Consider the following 17,649-nt stretch of genomic DNA (forward strand, 5'->3'; position numbering starts at 1 on the left):
CATATCTGGGCATAACTATTGTGAGGAGCCACATGTTGGGGCATAACTACTGTGAGGGGGCACATATCTGGGCATAACTACTGTGGGGAGCACATCTGGACAAAGCAATTGTGAAGGGGGCACATATCTAGCCATAATTACTGTCAAGGGGGCAAATGTGAGCATTACTACTGTGAAGGAGGCACAATGTAGGCATATCTACAAAGGGCACAATGTGGGCATTACTAATGTGAATGGGCACATATGGGCATTACTACTGTGAAGGGAGCCCGATGTGGGCATAACTACTGAGGGGCACAATGTGGGCATTACTACTGTAAATGGGGCACATATGGGCATTACTACTGTGAAGGGGGCACAGTGTGGGTATTACTACCATGGTCTGGCACAAAGGGGGAATAATTACTGTGTGGGGGCATTAAAGGGACCAGGTGTGTACAGTAATGGTTTGGGTGGACTTAGAGGCTGGGCCTAGTATGAAAAAAAATTGGAGCACATGTCATGCTGCGACTACAAATGCAACATGACAGTTGCAAAAATCTAACACTGTTGGATTTTTGATCACACATGACTATGCCATCATAGACCACAATGCAAGTTGTGTGCGCCTGTGCCTTGCCTGCAACTTTTCTGCAATTTGGCTGTTTTTACAGTGTTGGATTTTTGTGACTGCCACGTCATGTCACATCACAATCCCATTGAAAATCATTAGATGTGACATTGAGATATTTGTTGTTGTAGCCATAGCCTTAACCAGACATTTTTGTGCTGTACTTTATCTTAAACTACTAAAATTCAATTCATTTTTTTCTTTCCACACTTTAAAAACTGCATTAAATTAAACTGCGCCAATGAAAAAATGAAAGTTTTTGAACAATGAATAAATTCTGTAATTGATGGTTATAAAACTCACTCCCCCTCGGTGAATGCTTTCAGATTATTTCCCTTCACTATTTTATATAAACTCGTGCTCTTCCCAATACTGTGAAGTTACTGTCCTATAAAAGTGTTTAAAACACACATTATCCCAAATACATGTATATTCTACAAACCCTTTAATGTGCTAGGTATATCTCTGACCATGTAGCCGGACCTATGAAGCCTACAAAAGCCTATTCTATGGTGTTCCAACTAAGGGCAAGATAAACTAGTGACAGATTCCCGTAAACAGCCATTTTGCTAAAATTTTGTATTGAAAAGTTCCAGCGCATGCCAATGAGTGCAGAATATTATAAGCTACTGATTTTCTCTGCCCCCTAATCAAGTTGGAAAAACCTGTCAATCAAGAGCAGGGGGCGGAGAAAATCAGACGCTCATGGACATCAGGACTCGTTGGCATGTGCTGGAGCTGTTAGAGCCTAGCAGCATAAACTGCTGACAGATTCCCTTTAACAAATGAGATATTTCTATATTCTTTCCGTAAAACCTTCTCATATATTCCTTGTACTCCATATCCGTTACATCATTTATGTATAAGGTTCCCAATAATTTCAGGTGTCATAAATTAGACACAGCTTGCCTATATAAAGAACACTGGAAGGAGGTGTGCATCTCCAATATGTCCGCCCCTGTATAGTTTTTGGAAATACTGTAAAAACTAGAGAGACAGCATTTAAAAAATAGTAAACCATCTCTTGCTGTATTAACAATGTGAAATGAACAATTTTCTTTCCTTCTTGCAGATTGCGGTTCTGCTCCTGTACTACCTTTTAACAAGATAGTTGGAGGCAGTGGATCTCTGCGAGGAGAATGGCCATGGCAAGTTAGTCTGTGGCTAAGAAGAAAGGAGCACAAATGTGGAGCTGTTCTGATCTCGGACCGTTGGCTGCTGTCGGCTGCCCACTGCTTTGACATGTAGTTATTGACAGGGGCATTCTGTGTTGGGTACTAGGACAGAAGACGGGATGTGTGAGGGACTGAGTACTGTAGAATTATAGAAGTAAAAAAAGTACTTATTGTCTAGTGTTTGACTACATAATCATTTTCTCTGTCTATCAGTTACAATGACCCCAAGGTATGGGCAGCATACCTGGGAACCCCTTTCCTCAATGGGGTAGAAGGAAGAGTGGAGAAGATTTTCCGAATCCACAAACATCCCTTCTACAACGTGTACACTCTGGATAATGATGTGGCTCTGCTGGAGCTGCCTTCACCTCTCGCCTTTACAAATCTAATAAAGCCTATCTGCCTCCCAGACTCCAGTCACAGCTTTGTAGAGGGAACAAAATGCTTCATTACAGGATGGGGCTCTACTAAGGAAGGAGGTAACCAACTACAAATCACAAGCTGAACCAAAATATAATGATAAATCGCATGTGATGCTTAAAGGAACATGTAAACAGAGAGGAAGGATCCAGCACCAGTGTGAAAGTTTTCGGTCTGGTCTTTATTTCACCAAAATGACATATACAGGTCCAGTGACACCTTCTCCCACTCACACCCGATTTACGCGTTTCAAACACTGCTGTTCTTCATCATATGATCACGATTATGATGAAGAACAGCAGTGTTCGAAACGCGTAAATCGGGTGTGAGTGGGAGAAGGTGTCACTGGACCTGTATATGTCATTTTGGTGAAATAAAGACCAGACCGAAAACTTTCACACTGGTGCTGGATCCTTCCTCTCTGTTTACATGAACATTCATCAGGACTTACTTGGGTCTTTTCCGTGCACCTATCTACAGGAGAATTACGGCTGGATAGATCTCTTTTTCTAAGCTTAAAGTAACACTCTAGAGAAAAAGTATGCTGTGTGCCCTGAGGGGGCAGTGCATGACACAGGGGTCATGCACCTCTGCTCCCTGCATTAAAGGCCATCTGTCAGCAGATTGGTACCTATGACACTGGCTGACCTGTTACATGTGCGCTTGGCATCTGAAGGCATCTGTGTTGGTCCCATGTTCATATGTGCCCGCATTGCTGAGAAAAATTATGCTTTAATATATGCAAATTAACCTCTTGGAGCAATAGGGGCATTGCTATTACACCTAGAGGCTCAGCATTTTGTGCACTTTGATTGACAGGGTCAGGTATGATGATGTTTTCACTGCCTGGCCCTGTCGATCAAAGTGAGGAAGCCATGGCAGTTGCAGAGAGATCAGAGCCTCTAGGTGTAATGACAACACCCCTGTTGCTCCTAGAGGCTCATTTGCATATAATAAAACATCATTTTCCTCAGCAATGCAGTCACATATGTACATGGGACCAACACAGATCCTTTCAGCAGCCAAGTGCACATGTAACAGGTCAGCCAGTTTCATAGAGACACCCTTTACACATACCTTTGTATCAATTTTGTTAATTGTATTTCATTCAATGCCTAAGTCTGAATTTGCACTGTGTTTGCAGTGTCAATTTGACTTAAGTTCTGCAAATCTCCCGACTTGTATGTCAACAGAACAGAGGCAAAAGAGAGTCCTTTTGGTTTCCATTGGGCTGGTATACAGTATATGTTTTTTGTGAGCTGTATACTGCTCATGGGAGTTGTATGTCACTATATGTCTATACAGTAGCACACAGTGGAGATATTCATAGGAGAATTCTCAGAACAAGGTATGCTGCAAAAGCAGTGAGAATAGGCTCTAAGTAGCACATTACAAACATACAACAGGATTTGGGGAATTCTATATCTCCTTATGGAGAGTGCCTTAAGTGGACTGAGGAGTCTTATAGGCCTGGCAACGCTCCTCTGGAATTCTATGAAGGGGATATGCAAATAAGCTCTTAGCAAGCGCCTCATCTGCAGACAGCTGTTTCAGGGTGATTGCCCCTGATCAGTGCAGAGCAGAGAGTACTGGCTTAGGCTACTTTCACACATGCGTTTTGGTTTCAATTGTTCAGATCCGGCAGAGGATCTCAAAACCTGCCCAAAATTGTTCCTTTTCTTTTACACATCAATTATTATTATTTATTATTAAAGCGCCATTCATTCCATAGCGCTGTACATATGATAAGCGATGCACATACATAATACAGACAATTGCACTAAGCATGAACAAGACGAGTTACAAACTGGTACAGAAGGAGAGAGGGCCCTGCCTGTGAGGGCTTACAATCTACATGATATGGGAGAAGGACACAGTAGGTGAGGGTGAAGCGGGTCATGGCGGTATAGAGGCAGCAGGGTCACTGGTTGTAGGCTTGTCTGAAGAGGTGGGTTTTCAGGTTTCTTTTGAAGGATTCTACTGTAAATGAGAGTCTTATATGTTGTGGTAGCGAGTTCCAGAGTATGGGGGATGCACGGGAGAAATCTTGAAGTCGATTGTGGGAAGAGGCGATAAGGGGAGAGAAGAAGGTATTGTGAGGATCGGAGAGTGCGTGTGGGGATGTATCGGGAAAGTAGCTCAGAGATGTAGGGAGGGGACAGGTTTTGAATGGCCTTGTATGTATTTGTTAGTACTTTGAAGTGAATTCGTTGGGCATTGGGGAGCCAGTGAATATGCTTCTGTTCCGTTCCGATGCGGTTGTGTGAAATCAAAACAGAACAAACTGGATCTATCACGAAATACATTGAAAGTCAATGGGTGACGGATCAGTTTTTTTTAGGATCCTAAAAAAAAACGGATCCGTCATTATTGACTTACATTGTTTTTAGGATCCAGTGTGTTCAGTTTTGATGACCAGGCACAAAACCGCAGCTTGCAATGATTTTGTGTCCGGTCACAAAACGGAATGCTGACAGTACGGAAGGCATCCTAAATAGATCTCTTTCCATTCAGAATGCATGGGGACAAAACGGAACTGGTTTGGCCCAGTTTTGAGATGCTCTGCCAGATCTCAAAACCAGAATTCCAAAATAGATATGTGAAAGTAGCCTTAACTGGGTGAGAGGCCTAGGTCAGGATTTGGGGAATACAATATCTCATTATGGAGAGCGCCTTAAACAGCATGAGGAGTCTTCTAGGCCAGGCAATGCTCCTCTTGAATTCTAGGAAGAGGGTATGCAACAGAAAAGAGTCGCATATTAGGCCACGTTCACAGCAGCGTTAGTAATGCAAAACAGCTAAAATACAGAAGTGCTGGATTTGGCACATAAATGACCCAAATAGACTCCATTGAGTTTCCATTTCTTTTTGTGGAAAAATGTCCTGTATACAGAGGGTTTTTACATAAGTGGACCTGCCTTTAGTATGAGACTTGTGTAGCAGTATTTCAATGAATGCTAGAAGTTTAGAAGGCAGAATATTACCTATTTTTTCATCAAGTAGAGGTTTTCAATATAGGTATAGGGAGACAATACGAACACGAGCAGTTAGGGTACAGACACATGTTAAGGTTTCTTGATGCTGTTTTGGAAGCCAAAATCAAGAGTTGATCATAAAAGTAGAGAAAGTATTGAGGACAGATACAACTTAATATTTTTTTTATATTTTTTTATTCACTTCTGGTTTTTGCTTCCAAAACTGCATCAGAAAACCTGAACATATGGCCATACCATTATACTATCTCACATGACATACTTTATTGACATCTCTAAAATACTTATATATGTTCTTTGCTTGTGTATATTTCAGGTCCAATGTCCAGACAGCTCCAGAAGGCCTCGGTCACCATTGTAGGAGATCAAACATGTAAAAAATTCTATCCCATTCAGATAAGCCCCAGAATGGTTTGTGCTGGGTTCATGCAAGGTGGTGTTGACAGTTGCTCTGTAAGTATATAATTTTTTTTTATTGAAGGGAATCTGTCAGCTCCAAAACATTCCCAAACTACAGATATAGGGGTATAGTGTAAGTGATGCAGAGTCCAGTTATCAGACACACTTGCATTCCAATGCTGTACTGCCACAAACCAGCAGTAAAATGCATTGATAGGACTCCTCTATGAGTCCTTTCCATTATGTTTGTGAGTCCTATCAATCCATTTTACTGCTGGTTTGTAGGAGCACCATGTTGGAATGCAAGTGAGTATAAAGATATATAATCAGACCCGGCACCACTTATGCTATACACTGCATACAGTAGTTGGGCGTGTTTCGGAGATGAGAGAATCCCTTTAAGATATATAAATAAAACATATTAGCATGTATTCACACAACAGTCAGCATTGCTTCTACACATGTTAGATTAAAGGGCTTCTGACAGCAATTTTCACCTTGCTAAACCGCTGACAGCACTAGGTAGGAGCTAGGGAGAGCAGTACAAAGATACCATTTGTTGAGACTTTATCATCAGGAGTAGCGTGAAAATGACACTTTATTCTGCCAGATTTTGCTCTCGCAATGCCTAAAAAGGCAGGGCTTCACTGTGGAGTGCTCTCTGCATTGAGTTGCTTCATAGCTCCCCTTTTATCATCTGAGTGACAGATGTACTGGTCTCCTGGTTGGACACTACAGCTGTCATTCAGAGCTGAGGAGAGGGGCTGTAAAGCAGCTCATTGCAGATAGAACTTCACAGTGTAGCTCATCCTTAGAACTTTAGGAGCAGAATAAAAGTCCTGATGAGAAAAGCTCCACAAATATTTGTACTGTACTCCCCAGCCTCTACCTACTGCTATCGAGTGCAGTTGAGCATGGTCAAAACTGCTGACAGACTCCCTTTGATGGAGTTGGCTACTTTAAAGTAAGACTTCCTAACATGCCATTAACTGCTATTTTGGGTTACATGTATCCCATGGATAGATATGCAAACAGTGGTCCAGCTGTATGATGGTGATTTACTATCTCTTGCTGTGACTACTTCTGCTCAGGAGTTGAACACCTCAAACTTCCATAGCATGCACAAATACAGGAGATTCTCTGGTCCGGGCAATGTAATGATATGCTGGTTCCTCTAGAGGAAAAACTTCTCTTTGTAATGGCTCTGGTTAAAGCCTCATGCACACGTGTTTTACGGTCCTCTATGGATACATGTGCGTGCAGCATTTTATTTCATCCCAATATAAAAAAAATGACTATTCTTCTCCGCAAAATGGACAAAAATAGGACATGTTCTATAATGTGCAGAATGGACACACGATGCAGACAGCACATGGATTACATCATTTTTTGTGGTTCCATAGAAATGACTGGGTCCGTAACTGCATCCAAACCGCCAAAAAAAATGTGGATCAGACGCAGACCAAAACTACAGTTGTGTGTGAAGGCCAAGCAGGGAATATAGAAATGGGTTGTCTAAACCAGAAAGCCTCTCTAGTAGGAAATAATCTATCCAGCATCAGGAGTAGATGGAAATACAAATGCATTAAAGGGATTATCCTAGACTTTAAAAGACCTCAGAGAGTGGCAGACCTGCAGTGGGGTTCATACTTACCTGGTCCCCACCCCGGGATTCTGGTTCTATTGCTCCCCGGCCGTCTCTGCAGCTCTGTGATGCTCTGGCATCAACATCCTGATGGGTGCGATGTGACCACTGCAGCCAATCACTGGCCACAACGGTAACCTGTGTCAAGTGCCACACGAGTGACAGGTCATCCTCCAAATGCACTGTACACCTTTGAACTTAGTGCATTTGGAGTACTATTTATGGACCACTAAGGTAATATCCATTGGATCACATGTTCAACTTGGATGACAAGATCAAAATACTATGAAGGTGATTCAGGAAAAGGGAAAAGTCGGTGTCATTTACCACCTGATAAAGGGGAGTATCACCCATGATATTGGTCCAATAACTAAGCATTATAGGATCCTGTCTTTCTGCTGTCTCTGAGCACTTGTTTTCTTTCTTTTTTACATATACCATATTTTTCGTTCCATAAGGATTTAGAGGAGCAAAATAAGACATCAGATCAGACTCCCAATCTTTATCAGACCTCAGATCAAACCCCCAATCTTTATCAGAACCCCAAATCAGACCTCAGATCAGACTCTTAATCTTCATCAGACCCACAAGCTTCATTATACCTCAGATCAGACATAAAATAAATAAAAGAACTTGCCTCTCCTGCTCTGGACGATGCCACCACTCATTATATCCAGTGAGCTCTTCCTGTACTCACCGCTCCCTGGTCTTCTGCTGCTGCAGCTCTGCACTGAGGGGCTGATGTTGCACAGCATGACGTCATAGTGTGCACTACCCGCTGACACTGTACATAGTCAGGACACAGCACAGTGGGCACTTGGCAGAAGACAAGGGAGCAGTGAGTACAGCCAGCAGTAGAAACGCTATATTCACCGCTCCACGCTCCTACAGTGTACTGATGAACGCTTCCATAATAAAATCACTCATTAGTATTCACTTCATAGGGTGCACTGCCATTTTTCCCCACACTTTTGAACCTAACTATGGCATACAGTTCGTCTTTTCATTTAAATCTAGCCTTAGAAGTATCTTCAACTGCTTAACACAAAATTACCTAACTGTACAACATTTGTGTGTAAGGGATGTATGGAGTGGGCTCAAAAGTCTATGTTACAAGCAATTTGAAGACCGAATATTTAACTCTTCAAGCACCATGATGTACCCGTACGTCACAGTGGTTGAGGGAATGCAAGTAGTGGGCTGCTGTAGTTATCCCATTCCATATGCAGTGGGTGCTGGCTGTATCATACAGCAGGCACCCGGCCGCAATGACGGGGAACAGTGATCCCGCTGAACCCTGTCATTTAACCCCTCAACACCGATAAACACCAATCGCGGCACCTGCGGCTCCCTCTGGCTTCCGATTGGAGCCCCCGCAGTGAAATCGTGGGGCTCCGATTGGTTACCATTGCAGTTGCTAAAGCCTTCCAGGCCTGTCACGGTTAATTCCCTGCTGCTCTGTGCACGAAGCACAGCTCAGCTGGTCCTAAATGTAAGGAGATCCCCGAATCTTTCTTCCATTTATTCTGGTCTTGCCCTGTCTGCAAGAGTTCTTTCTTCGTGATTCAATCCCAGAAGGCACAAAATATGCCTCCTCTTCAGTGATCCTTTCTTTTCCTCTTATAGCAGTCTCTTCCTATGCGAGAACTTCGATCATGCTAGGAGAAGTGAATAGGTTTTCTTTGGCCTCTACCCCATCTACCCTTCAAGACTGGATTCATTCAGTTAACCGTACCATAACCCTTAGGCCTCTTGCACACGAATGTTGTGCATCTGTTCCATGCATTGGGGACTGCAATTTGCGGTCCCCAATGCAGGTGCGGCGGCCAGGATAGATCGAGACTCTTCAACTTGAATGGGTTCGTGATCCGTCCGCACCGCAAAAAACTAGAACAAGTTCTATTATTTTGCGGTGTGGAGGTACAAACAGAAACACCACGGAAGGGGAACGGAGCTAACTGCCGAGGAGAGAGGACGCACTGAGCTGCAGCTCCTGCTCTATTAAAAGAATCTAAGCACATCAAGCCATCAAAAGAACCCAAAAGCACTTTTAAACGCTATCTTATAACAGATCCACTCTTGCTGGACATAAATATCCTTTTATTGGACTCAGAACCAAATCCTGGAGGATATATAAAGCTGCGGCCTATTAAAGCCAGAGTCGCGTGGGCCGGCCGCCAAAGGAGATAATCCCTTGAATAACATCTCAGAGGTGACTTTTCTCACAAAGCAATAAAACCGGAGGACAAGGAGAAGCCACAACTACAATATTGCCGGTGAAATCATTCCTGCCTATGGTGCCGTGTACTGCGGCTTGAAGCTGAAAAAGAAGCAGCCTGCTAAGGCCTGAGAGGCGCGGATCAGCCGACTAACTCCTAGAAGTGGTGAGTCTCTAAAATATACTCTGGTGGGGTCCCCCCTGCACAAGTTCATGAGCCCGGAGGATTGAAAGAAGCACCACCGCAGCTACACCCCCGGTGAAACTGGCTCCTGCAGCAGTGCCGGACATTGCGGCCTAGTCCGGTTCCAAGACCGCGGACTAAAGTTACAACCCCCGAACGCTACTACACTGCGAAGGGACAAAGCGGACGCTTAGTAACTGCAAACGGGCCCAGAATAAAAGAGGCATCCAGAGCCTACCAGAAACAACAGGATCGATTCAGCCCACTATACATCTGGTGGAATAGACTCCGGGGACAGAGTCGGGTGGCAGCGTACTCACCAAGTAATTGGATCGGATAGACCAGACGAGCGCTGTGATCGTCTCCCAAGCAGTCTTACTGAAGATTCAGACCTCCGGCCGAAAGTCATAATTACAGTCCAGTTGGGTGTTCAGAAGGAACACTGAAGTGAAAAGCCACAGCTTCCTATGGAACACAGGAGCGGGTGAGTCCTAAGCACATATCCAAGCTATAACCCCTCTCCCCCCCGTGTCCCTACAGCATTTGATGAAATCGGGTGTTGCGATTTTTCGTAGAGAAAAAAACGGATATTGCGAATTTTCATATAAGGAAAAAAATCGCATCACAGAAAAATAATCGAAAATTCAATCCGAAAATTTTATTCGGAAAATTTAATGCGAACATTCAATTCAACTAGATAGAATAACATAGAGGACTCGCTGGTTCTCAAGAAAATAATTAATCAAGATAGACGTAACCAGCTGCAGAGCTGCTCAGAGGTGATTTGAAGAGTTCACGCCATATATGAGAACCTTTAATACTAAAATGTCGTCCTCTAATACTCAACACTAAAACACGTATATCGTGATGGAGAATATATATTCCCATTAATCTAATATGAAGAAAGCTTCTCCCACAAAGTGAAAATCTATCAACCCACTGTCTCTCGATCCCTCTTCTCAAAGCATTAGTGGCAATTAAAATTGATACCTCATCAGAGTTATAGAGTAAGGTATAAAGAAATTTAAAAATCAAGTAGAAGTAAACAGATCTAACAAAACATCAAATAAAGTGCTAGACGTCAAAGTACCTAAAGAAGATTTTACTTCTCCTGTAGGGAACAATACCACCATGAGACCCAAAAATAAATTTGCAGCTGAGCAAGCCATGCCGTCAGGGTCAGATAGCGATGAAGAAACACAGATGAAGAACAGGAAGACGTCACAAGCCCCAAAAAATACATTAAATCTCTTCCAACCTCAAAAACAATGAGGGATATGTTTCAGGAACTAACCAATACATTGAAGTCAGAAATTGCAGAAATCAAATACATACTAGAGTAAACTCACTAGAAGAGTCATCAGAAAAAGTAACTCAGCACGCCTCGCATATGGAAAATCAAATCAAATTACAACAAAAAAAGTATCTATGAACTAAATATGCATATTGATGACTTGGAGAACAGGTCTAGATGAAACAATCTTAGGATAAGAGGCCTGACTGAGACCATGGAAGATAAGGAATTAAATGAAGTCCTAACAACCATATTCTGCGAGTTACTGGGTAAAGAAGCAAACCAAGATCTAGGCCTAGAAAGAGTTCATAGAGTCTTCAGACCAAGAAATGCACCCAAAGATGCACCTAGGGATGTCCTATGTTACATCCTGAGTTTCCGTACAAAAGAAGATATTCTACGTAAAGCCAGGACAGCTAAAAGAATTGAATATGAGGGAAAGAAAAATAACCATCTTTCTAGATGTTTCAAGATTAACACTTGAAAAAAGAAGATGTTTACAACCATTTACTAAAGCGCTGAGAGACAATGGGATAAGATATAGATGGCTATACCCATTTGGAATTTTAGTTACCCATAACAGCCGCCCATTCACAATAAGATCTCCAGACGAACTCTACTCTGTAATCCCAAAGCTTAACATTGGAAACATAGAAGTCCTAGACTGGTTGACAGAAGAAACTACAGACAGCATACCGGAACTTCCAACATCAGACAGATGGGAGAAATTTGTAACACCGAAGCAAAGAAGAAGAGATACTCCTGATGTCAACCATTACAGAGTCCCAAGGAAGAATGGGAGAAGCTTCACTCCAGGCTGAGAATCCCCGATATCCTTTATCATATGATAAGTTAATTTTGTAACAAATGTCGGGCTCATGACGCCTACTTAAGGTCTAATACATACAAGAATCTGAGCTGGTGACCTCTGCTGTTTGGCCGTGACCACCTCCCCAGTCAGATCTGACCTATATTATGTTTGTTCTCCGTCACTATATTTGTTTTATCATAAGTTCTGCCCAATTTTAGGGCAAATTGTATAAGTTGATATTTAATACACATTTATCTCCCCCCCCCCCCACCCTAGTGGTGCCCTTCTGGTACCATAAACTCTAATTTACGGGGAAATCCTCCTTGGACTCCCCTGTAACTCAGACACTAAATCTGTTTAATACTAACCTCAGTACCATACTCTTTGAGGTGTACTGGGAAAAACTTCCTTTGTTTGTTCTACTGGTTTTGTTCATTGCTACTACTTCTCCCTATTTAAAGGTACCAGTCAACATAACTTACACTCAGTCATCTTACATAAGATAACTTTAAAAGACGGTAGGATTCACTTCCGTTACACTTAACACCAATGGAATTAACATTCCAGCAAAAAGGAGCCAACTACTGAAATTTTTCCAGGAAGAAAATGCTGACGTGCTTTTTCTGCAGGAAACGCATTTTAAAAAATCATATACGCCAATTACAAAAAATAAATACTACCCCAAATGGTTTAATGCATGCACCCCTTTACAAAAGAGAAAAGGTGTATCAATAGTTCTGAGCAAACACCTACAATTTAAACATAAAGACACAATAACAGACCCCGAAGGAAGATATATCTTTGTAAAAGGACATATAAATAATAAACTATATCTACACACCTAACGAAAAACAGGTCAACTTTCTTAAAACCGTGTTTACAAAGCTAGACCCCTTTTTAGAGGGATCCCTGATTGTGGGTGGAGATCTCAACATTGCTCTGGAACCGAGCTGTGACTCTTCAAAAGGTAAATCAACTCAGCCCCAAAACTCAGAGCAATTAAAAAGATCTTGCAACAATACCAATTGGTTGATATATGGAGGGCTCTCCACCCTACAGTTAGGGACTACTCTTACTACTCAACAGTGCACAAAGTATACACTAGAATAGACTACATTTTCATAGACCAAAGAGATTTAGATGAAGTTAAAAAAGCAGATTACAAACCCATAACTCTCTCGGATCACGCCCCACTATATATCAGAATCCAATCTTCTCCCACAAATAAAAGTAAAGGTACATGGAGATTAAACGAAAGCCTCCTAGCAAAACAGGATAATGTAACCATACTCAACACCCACTTAGAAAATTTCTTTAAGGAAAATATCTCTGAGGGAAACTGTAACCCTTCGATATGGGAAGCACACAAGTTAGTAGTAAGGGGATACTTGATTTAAATGGGTGCCAGAGAGAAGAAAAAACGCACTAAAGATTTAGAAAATTTAATGAGCGAAATAAGAAGATTGGAATTAACACATAAAAGCACGCTTGATACTGCCTTGGGACAAAAATTGATAAGGTTAAGGAAAGATTTAAAGGAATTGTTAGATCAAGATATCCAAAAATTTCTATTTCTATCCAGGTTCAAACACTATTTAAACGCTAACAAATGCGGCAAAATGTTAGCTAATTTAGTAAGAAAAGATAGGGCCAAGACAATTATATCCAAAATTAGGATGCCAAACAAAGTAGAAACTTCTGATTCCAACAGAATCGCAGATACCTTCAGAGAATATTATGGAAAGCTATATAACTTAAAAGAAAACACTCATTCTCAAAATAATACAAATCCAGCCATTAACGAATACCTAAAAGAATATAGCCCACCGCAACTTAGCGAGGAAACCAGACAAAAACTTAAATCCCCCTTCACTATTGAAGAGATTAAAAACGCAATTAAAGATATTAAAAATGGTAAAAGCCCAGGCCCAGATGGCTTTTCTGCTATCTATTACAAAAAATTCCAGGACACTCTCGCACCCCATCTAGTGGCGTATTTTAACAAAATCTCTGAAGCTTGCCCGCTCAGGAACGAGTCTTTACTGGCACATATCACGGTTATACCCAAGGAGGGCAAGGACGAATTGGATTGTAGCAGTTACAGACCAATGTCGCTATTGAATAACGATGTCAAGATCTACGCAAAAGTACTTGCGAATAGATTACAGAGTTTACTGACCGCACTAATTGATAGCGACCAGGTGGGCTTTGTTCCTGGGCGAGAGGCGAAAGACAACACAGTTAAAGTACTACATATAATACAGCTCGCAAAAATCAAAAAGATTCCGTTGGTCCTGTTGGCATCTGATGCCGAAAAGGCGTTCGACAGACTAAACTGGCAATTTCTAAAAGCAGTATTGGGGAAATTGAACTTCCCACAAACATTCATAGAAAAGATCATGGCACTATACTCTACGCCATCAGCCTGTATCAGAATAAATGGACTTCTATCGAACCCATTTAAAATATACAATGGTACGCGACAAGGGTGCCCTCTGTCACCGTTACTTTTTGTGCTATGTTTGGAACCTTTTCTTTCAAAAATTAGGAATAATCCAAATATTGAAGGTATCAAAACAAAACACAAGACACATAAAATAGCAGCTTTCGCTGACGACACACTTTTTGCCATTACAAATCCCAAAAAATCCCTGCCTAACTTAATTACTGAATTTGAAAAATGTCAAGAGGTGTCCAACTTCAAAATAAATCTCAGCAAATCTGAACTTTATAATGTGACCTTGGACACACTACTCTGGGATGAAATTAAACTACCCCCCGAATCAAAGTGGCAAAAAAATCCTGGGATCAATATATGCAGTGAACCAAAAGACTTATATAATATCAATTTCACACCATTAATTAAGGAGGTCAACAAACTACTGATGGATTGGAAACCACTTTGGCTCTCAATTTTTGGCAGAATAAATTTAATTAAAATGATCATACTTCCAAAAATTCTGTATCTTTTCCAAACGTTACCAATAGAATTACCATCAACCCTATTTAAACAATTAAAACAAAACATTCTTAAATTTGTTTGGCAGAACAAGCAAAACAGAATCCATTACAAGACACTTACTAGGTCAGGGAAAAATGTCGGTACTGGCCTACCTGGAAAATTACTATAAAGCTTCCATTCTATCCAGAATTATAGAGTGGAGGAAGATCATACCAGAGAAAAAATGGGTCGACATAGAACGTGAATGTACTGATACCAATTTATATGCTTTATTGTGGAAAACGTCCAATTACACGAAGAAAACTAAAAAAATCTAAAACATATTCACAAGATTAATATTAGGTAAATGGCACGGTATAAACAAAACACAAAATTTGATATCAAGCGGGGACCTAAATACTCCAGTAATTAGCCTTATCCCGCATACATGGACAAATGTACTTACAGCGTTGCAAGACAATACATTAAATAAACATTTAGAATTAAAAGATATTTACAAGGATAATACCATACCACTTCCAGAAATTAGAAACTCCCAAGGTTTACAAAATCTAACACCCAAACAATATAGTATGTTAGCTAAAAATACATCACAGTGGAGATCTAATTATAAGGAGTGCACTGACAACACTATGAATATTTTACTCCATACCCATGACACACCCCAGCACATACTATCTAAAAGGTATAAAATATTAAATGACACCAACGCTCCTCCTAAGTACATTGAAAAGTGGAATAAGGAACTACAACATCACTTAAATGACAACCAAATCGATCAAATGACAAGATATATAAACCAGACCTCATGTTCATATGCCATGAAAGAATCACAATTCAAAATAAATTCAAGATGGTATAAGACTCCCTTAGTCATGCACAGAATAAACACCGAAATTAGCAATAAATGTTGGAGATGTCATTCTGCTTTAGGCACCTACTCACATATTTGGTATTCATGTACAAAAATAATCCCTTTTTGGAAGGCAATCTGTAAAATTATAGGCGACATATTAGACACAAAGATCACTCTTTCTGAGAAACTTGTTCTTTTTAATATTTATGACGTGTCTCAAATACCTTTCAAGTCGACTCTTATGAACATTTTCCTAAATGCAGCAAAAGCGACTATACCAAGAAAATGGCTTCAAGAGGATCCACCCAACATAATGGAATGGACAGAAGTGTATAAAGTACAGAAATTTGAAAAGCGTAAATGGACTATTCAACATAATGCTGATAATTATGATGTTATATGGCAAAAACGGATAAATTACATGTCAAAAGTTAATGAGGTCTCTGAGACCAGTTTAATTTGTGATTCCTAGATGTATAACTAATGTATACCCATGCATAAGATTCTTAAGATATTTCAGTCTTTCTCAAATTGACTGATACCTTAAATGTTAATTTTTCCCCCTTCCCCCTCTCCTCCCTGTTCCCTGCCTTCCTACTCCCCCTACCCTGTTTCCCCCACATTCACCCTATTATTTCAATGTTATATTGTATAACTTTTTTCATTTTCTACTATACAAATGACAAACTCTGATATCATCATTATATGGAAATGTTATCACCATTTATAAAATGTCAAAGTGAATTTAACTTTGACACGCATATATTTTTTGCATTCACTTAAAATAAAGAAAATGTACAAGAAACACCACAGAAGAACTCCATAGTGCTTCCATGATGCGGAGTGCACAAGGGCCGGTGCCCGTGTATTACGGACATCCTTGTTTCTACACTTAACTTTTTGAGGCCTCTCGCACACGAACGTTATTTGCCCGTGGCCATCGGCACATAACGTTCGTGTGCAAGAGGCCTTAATGTAGAAACAAGGATGTGAAATTCAACATTTGGTGCAGGTGGCTTAATTCCATTACTAACCTGCACTTGGTATTCCTTGTCAGTGAGCTCAGTACATTCTTCCTGTACTGTGGCACCATGCTCTCTCTGTTCTGTGGGATCTTAGAGACTTCTTCGTGCATGTATATTACAGCAGCCCTCCCTCCTACACTTACTGTATGCATTATTTTGAATGTTTGGCTGCTCGCTTTTTGAACTTTGTATCTCTGGGATCTTACTAGAATGTATATACTGAGTTTATTTGCATCACACATACCTACAGTATTTATTTATTTTTTCGGTATGTCCGTTGTCCAATGGGCTTTCTCCCTTGCGATACTGTTGCATTATATTGCTTCTGATGAAGATGGTCCTTTATGTAGCTATGTATGCATTTATATAGCATTATTCACATGCAGTGAATATATGAAAATGTGATTTAAAATGTGTTGTATCTTTGAAATAATCAATACACTTTCACAGCAGCTGGGGTGCCAAAGGTTGCGATCCCTGCTCTGGAACATTCTTCTTTGGTCAACCAGACCAATTTCTGACATTCACTCTTATCATGCATCCTAAAAGAACATAGGGGGTCATTTATTATATAGGTGTATTTTAAGTGCAGATAACTAATTGTTGCAGCAGTTATCTGCAACTTCTCCCTGCTCACACCAGGTCTAAAAATGTGGGTATGTCGTGGTCGGGCCAGGAGGCCCCTCTCATTCATCATTTTCTACGCCCGTTTTAGCCATAGAAAATGGTCTAAATGTAAGACAGCTAGGAAGCTGAAGTTTTGTAGTTGTCTGCGCCTCTTCATAACTTCGGCTGATCCTCCGCCAGGGCAGGGGCTTTATTAAGACCGGCGTAATAAATGTGCCTCATACTCTATTTTTACTTGTTCATTTTGAATTTCTCGATAGTCAGACCTTTCTTTCTTATATCACTGTTCAACTCTGCTGCAAGGTATTTCTCCATATGCGTTACCAATAACTGGCCATGTGCTGTACATACTGACATCACTGCTGACGCCTAAAGTGGTTACATGCACAGATTCAGCAATGTAAAAACCTCTCCATTGCAAAGGGTGAAA

General features: G+C 40.8%; 1 protein-coding gene across 2 annotated transcripts in view; it reads left to right on the forward strand.

Moving 5' to 3' along the window:
- Nucleotides 1-17,649, forward strand: part of TMPRSS9 (transmembrane serine protease 9) — a 239,511-nt gene that overhangs the window by 219,900 nt on the left and 1,962 nt on the right. For both annotated transcript variants that reach the window (XM_044305598.1, XM_044305607.1), the window contains exons 18-20: nucleotides 1,683-1,854; nucleotides 1,999-2,264; nucleotides 5,515-5,651. In XM_044305598.1, the coding sequence (XP_044161533.1) occupies nucleotides 1,683-1,854; nucleotides 1,999-2,264; nucleotides 5,515-5,651 (575 nt within the window). The remainder of the gene's footprint in view (nucleotides 1-1,682; nucleotides 1,855-1,998; nucleotides 2,265-5,514; nucleotides 5,652-17,649) is intronic.

Source organism: Bufo gargarizans, chromosome 1, assembly GCF_014858855.1.
Source record: "Bufo gargarizans isolate SCDJY-AF-19 chromosome 1, ASM1485885v1, whole genome shotgun sequence".
NCBI lineage: Eukaryota > Metazoa > Chordata > Amphibia > Anura > Bufonidae > Bufo > Bufo gargarizans.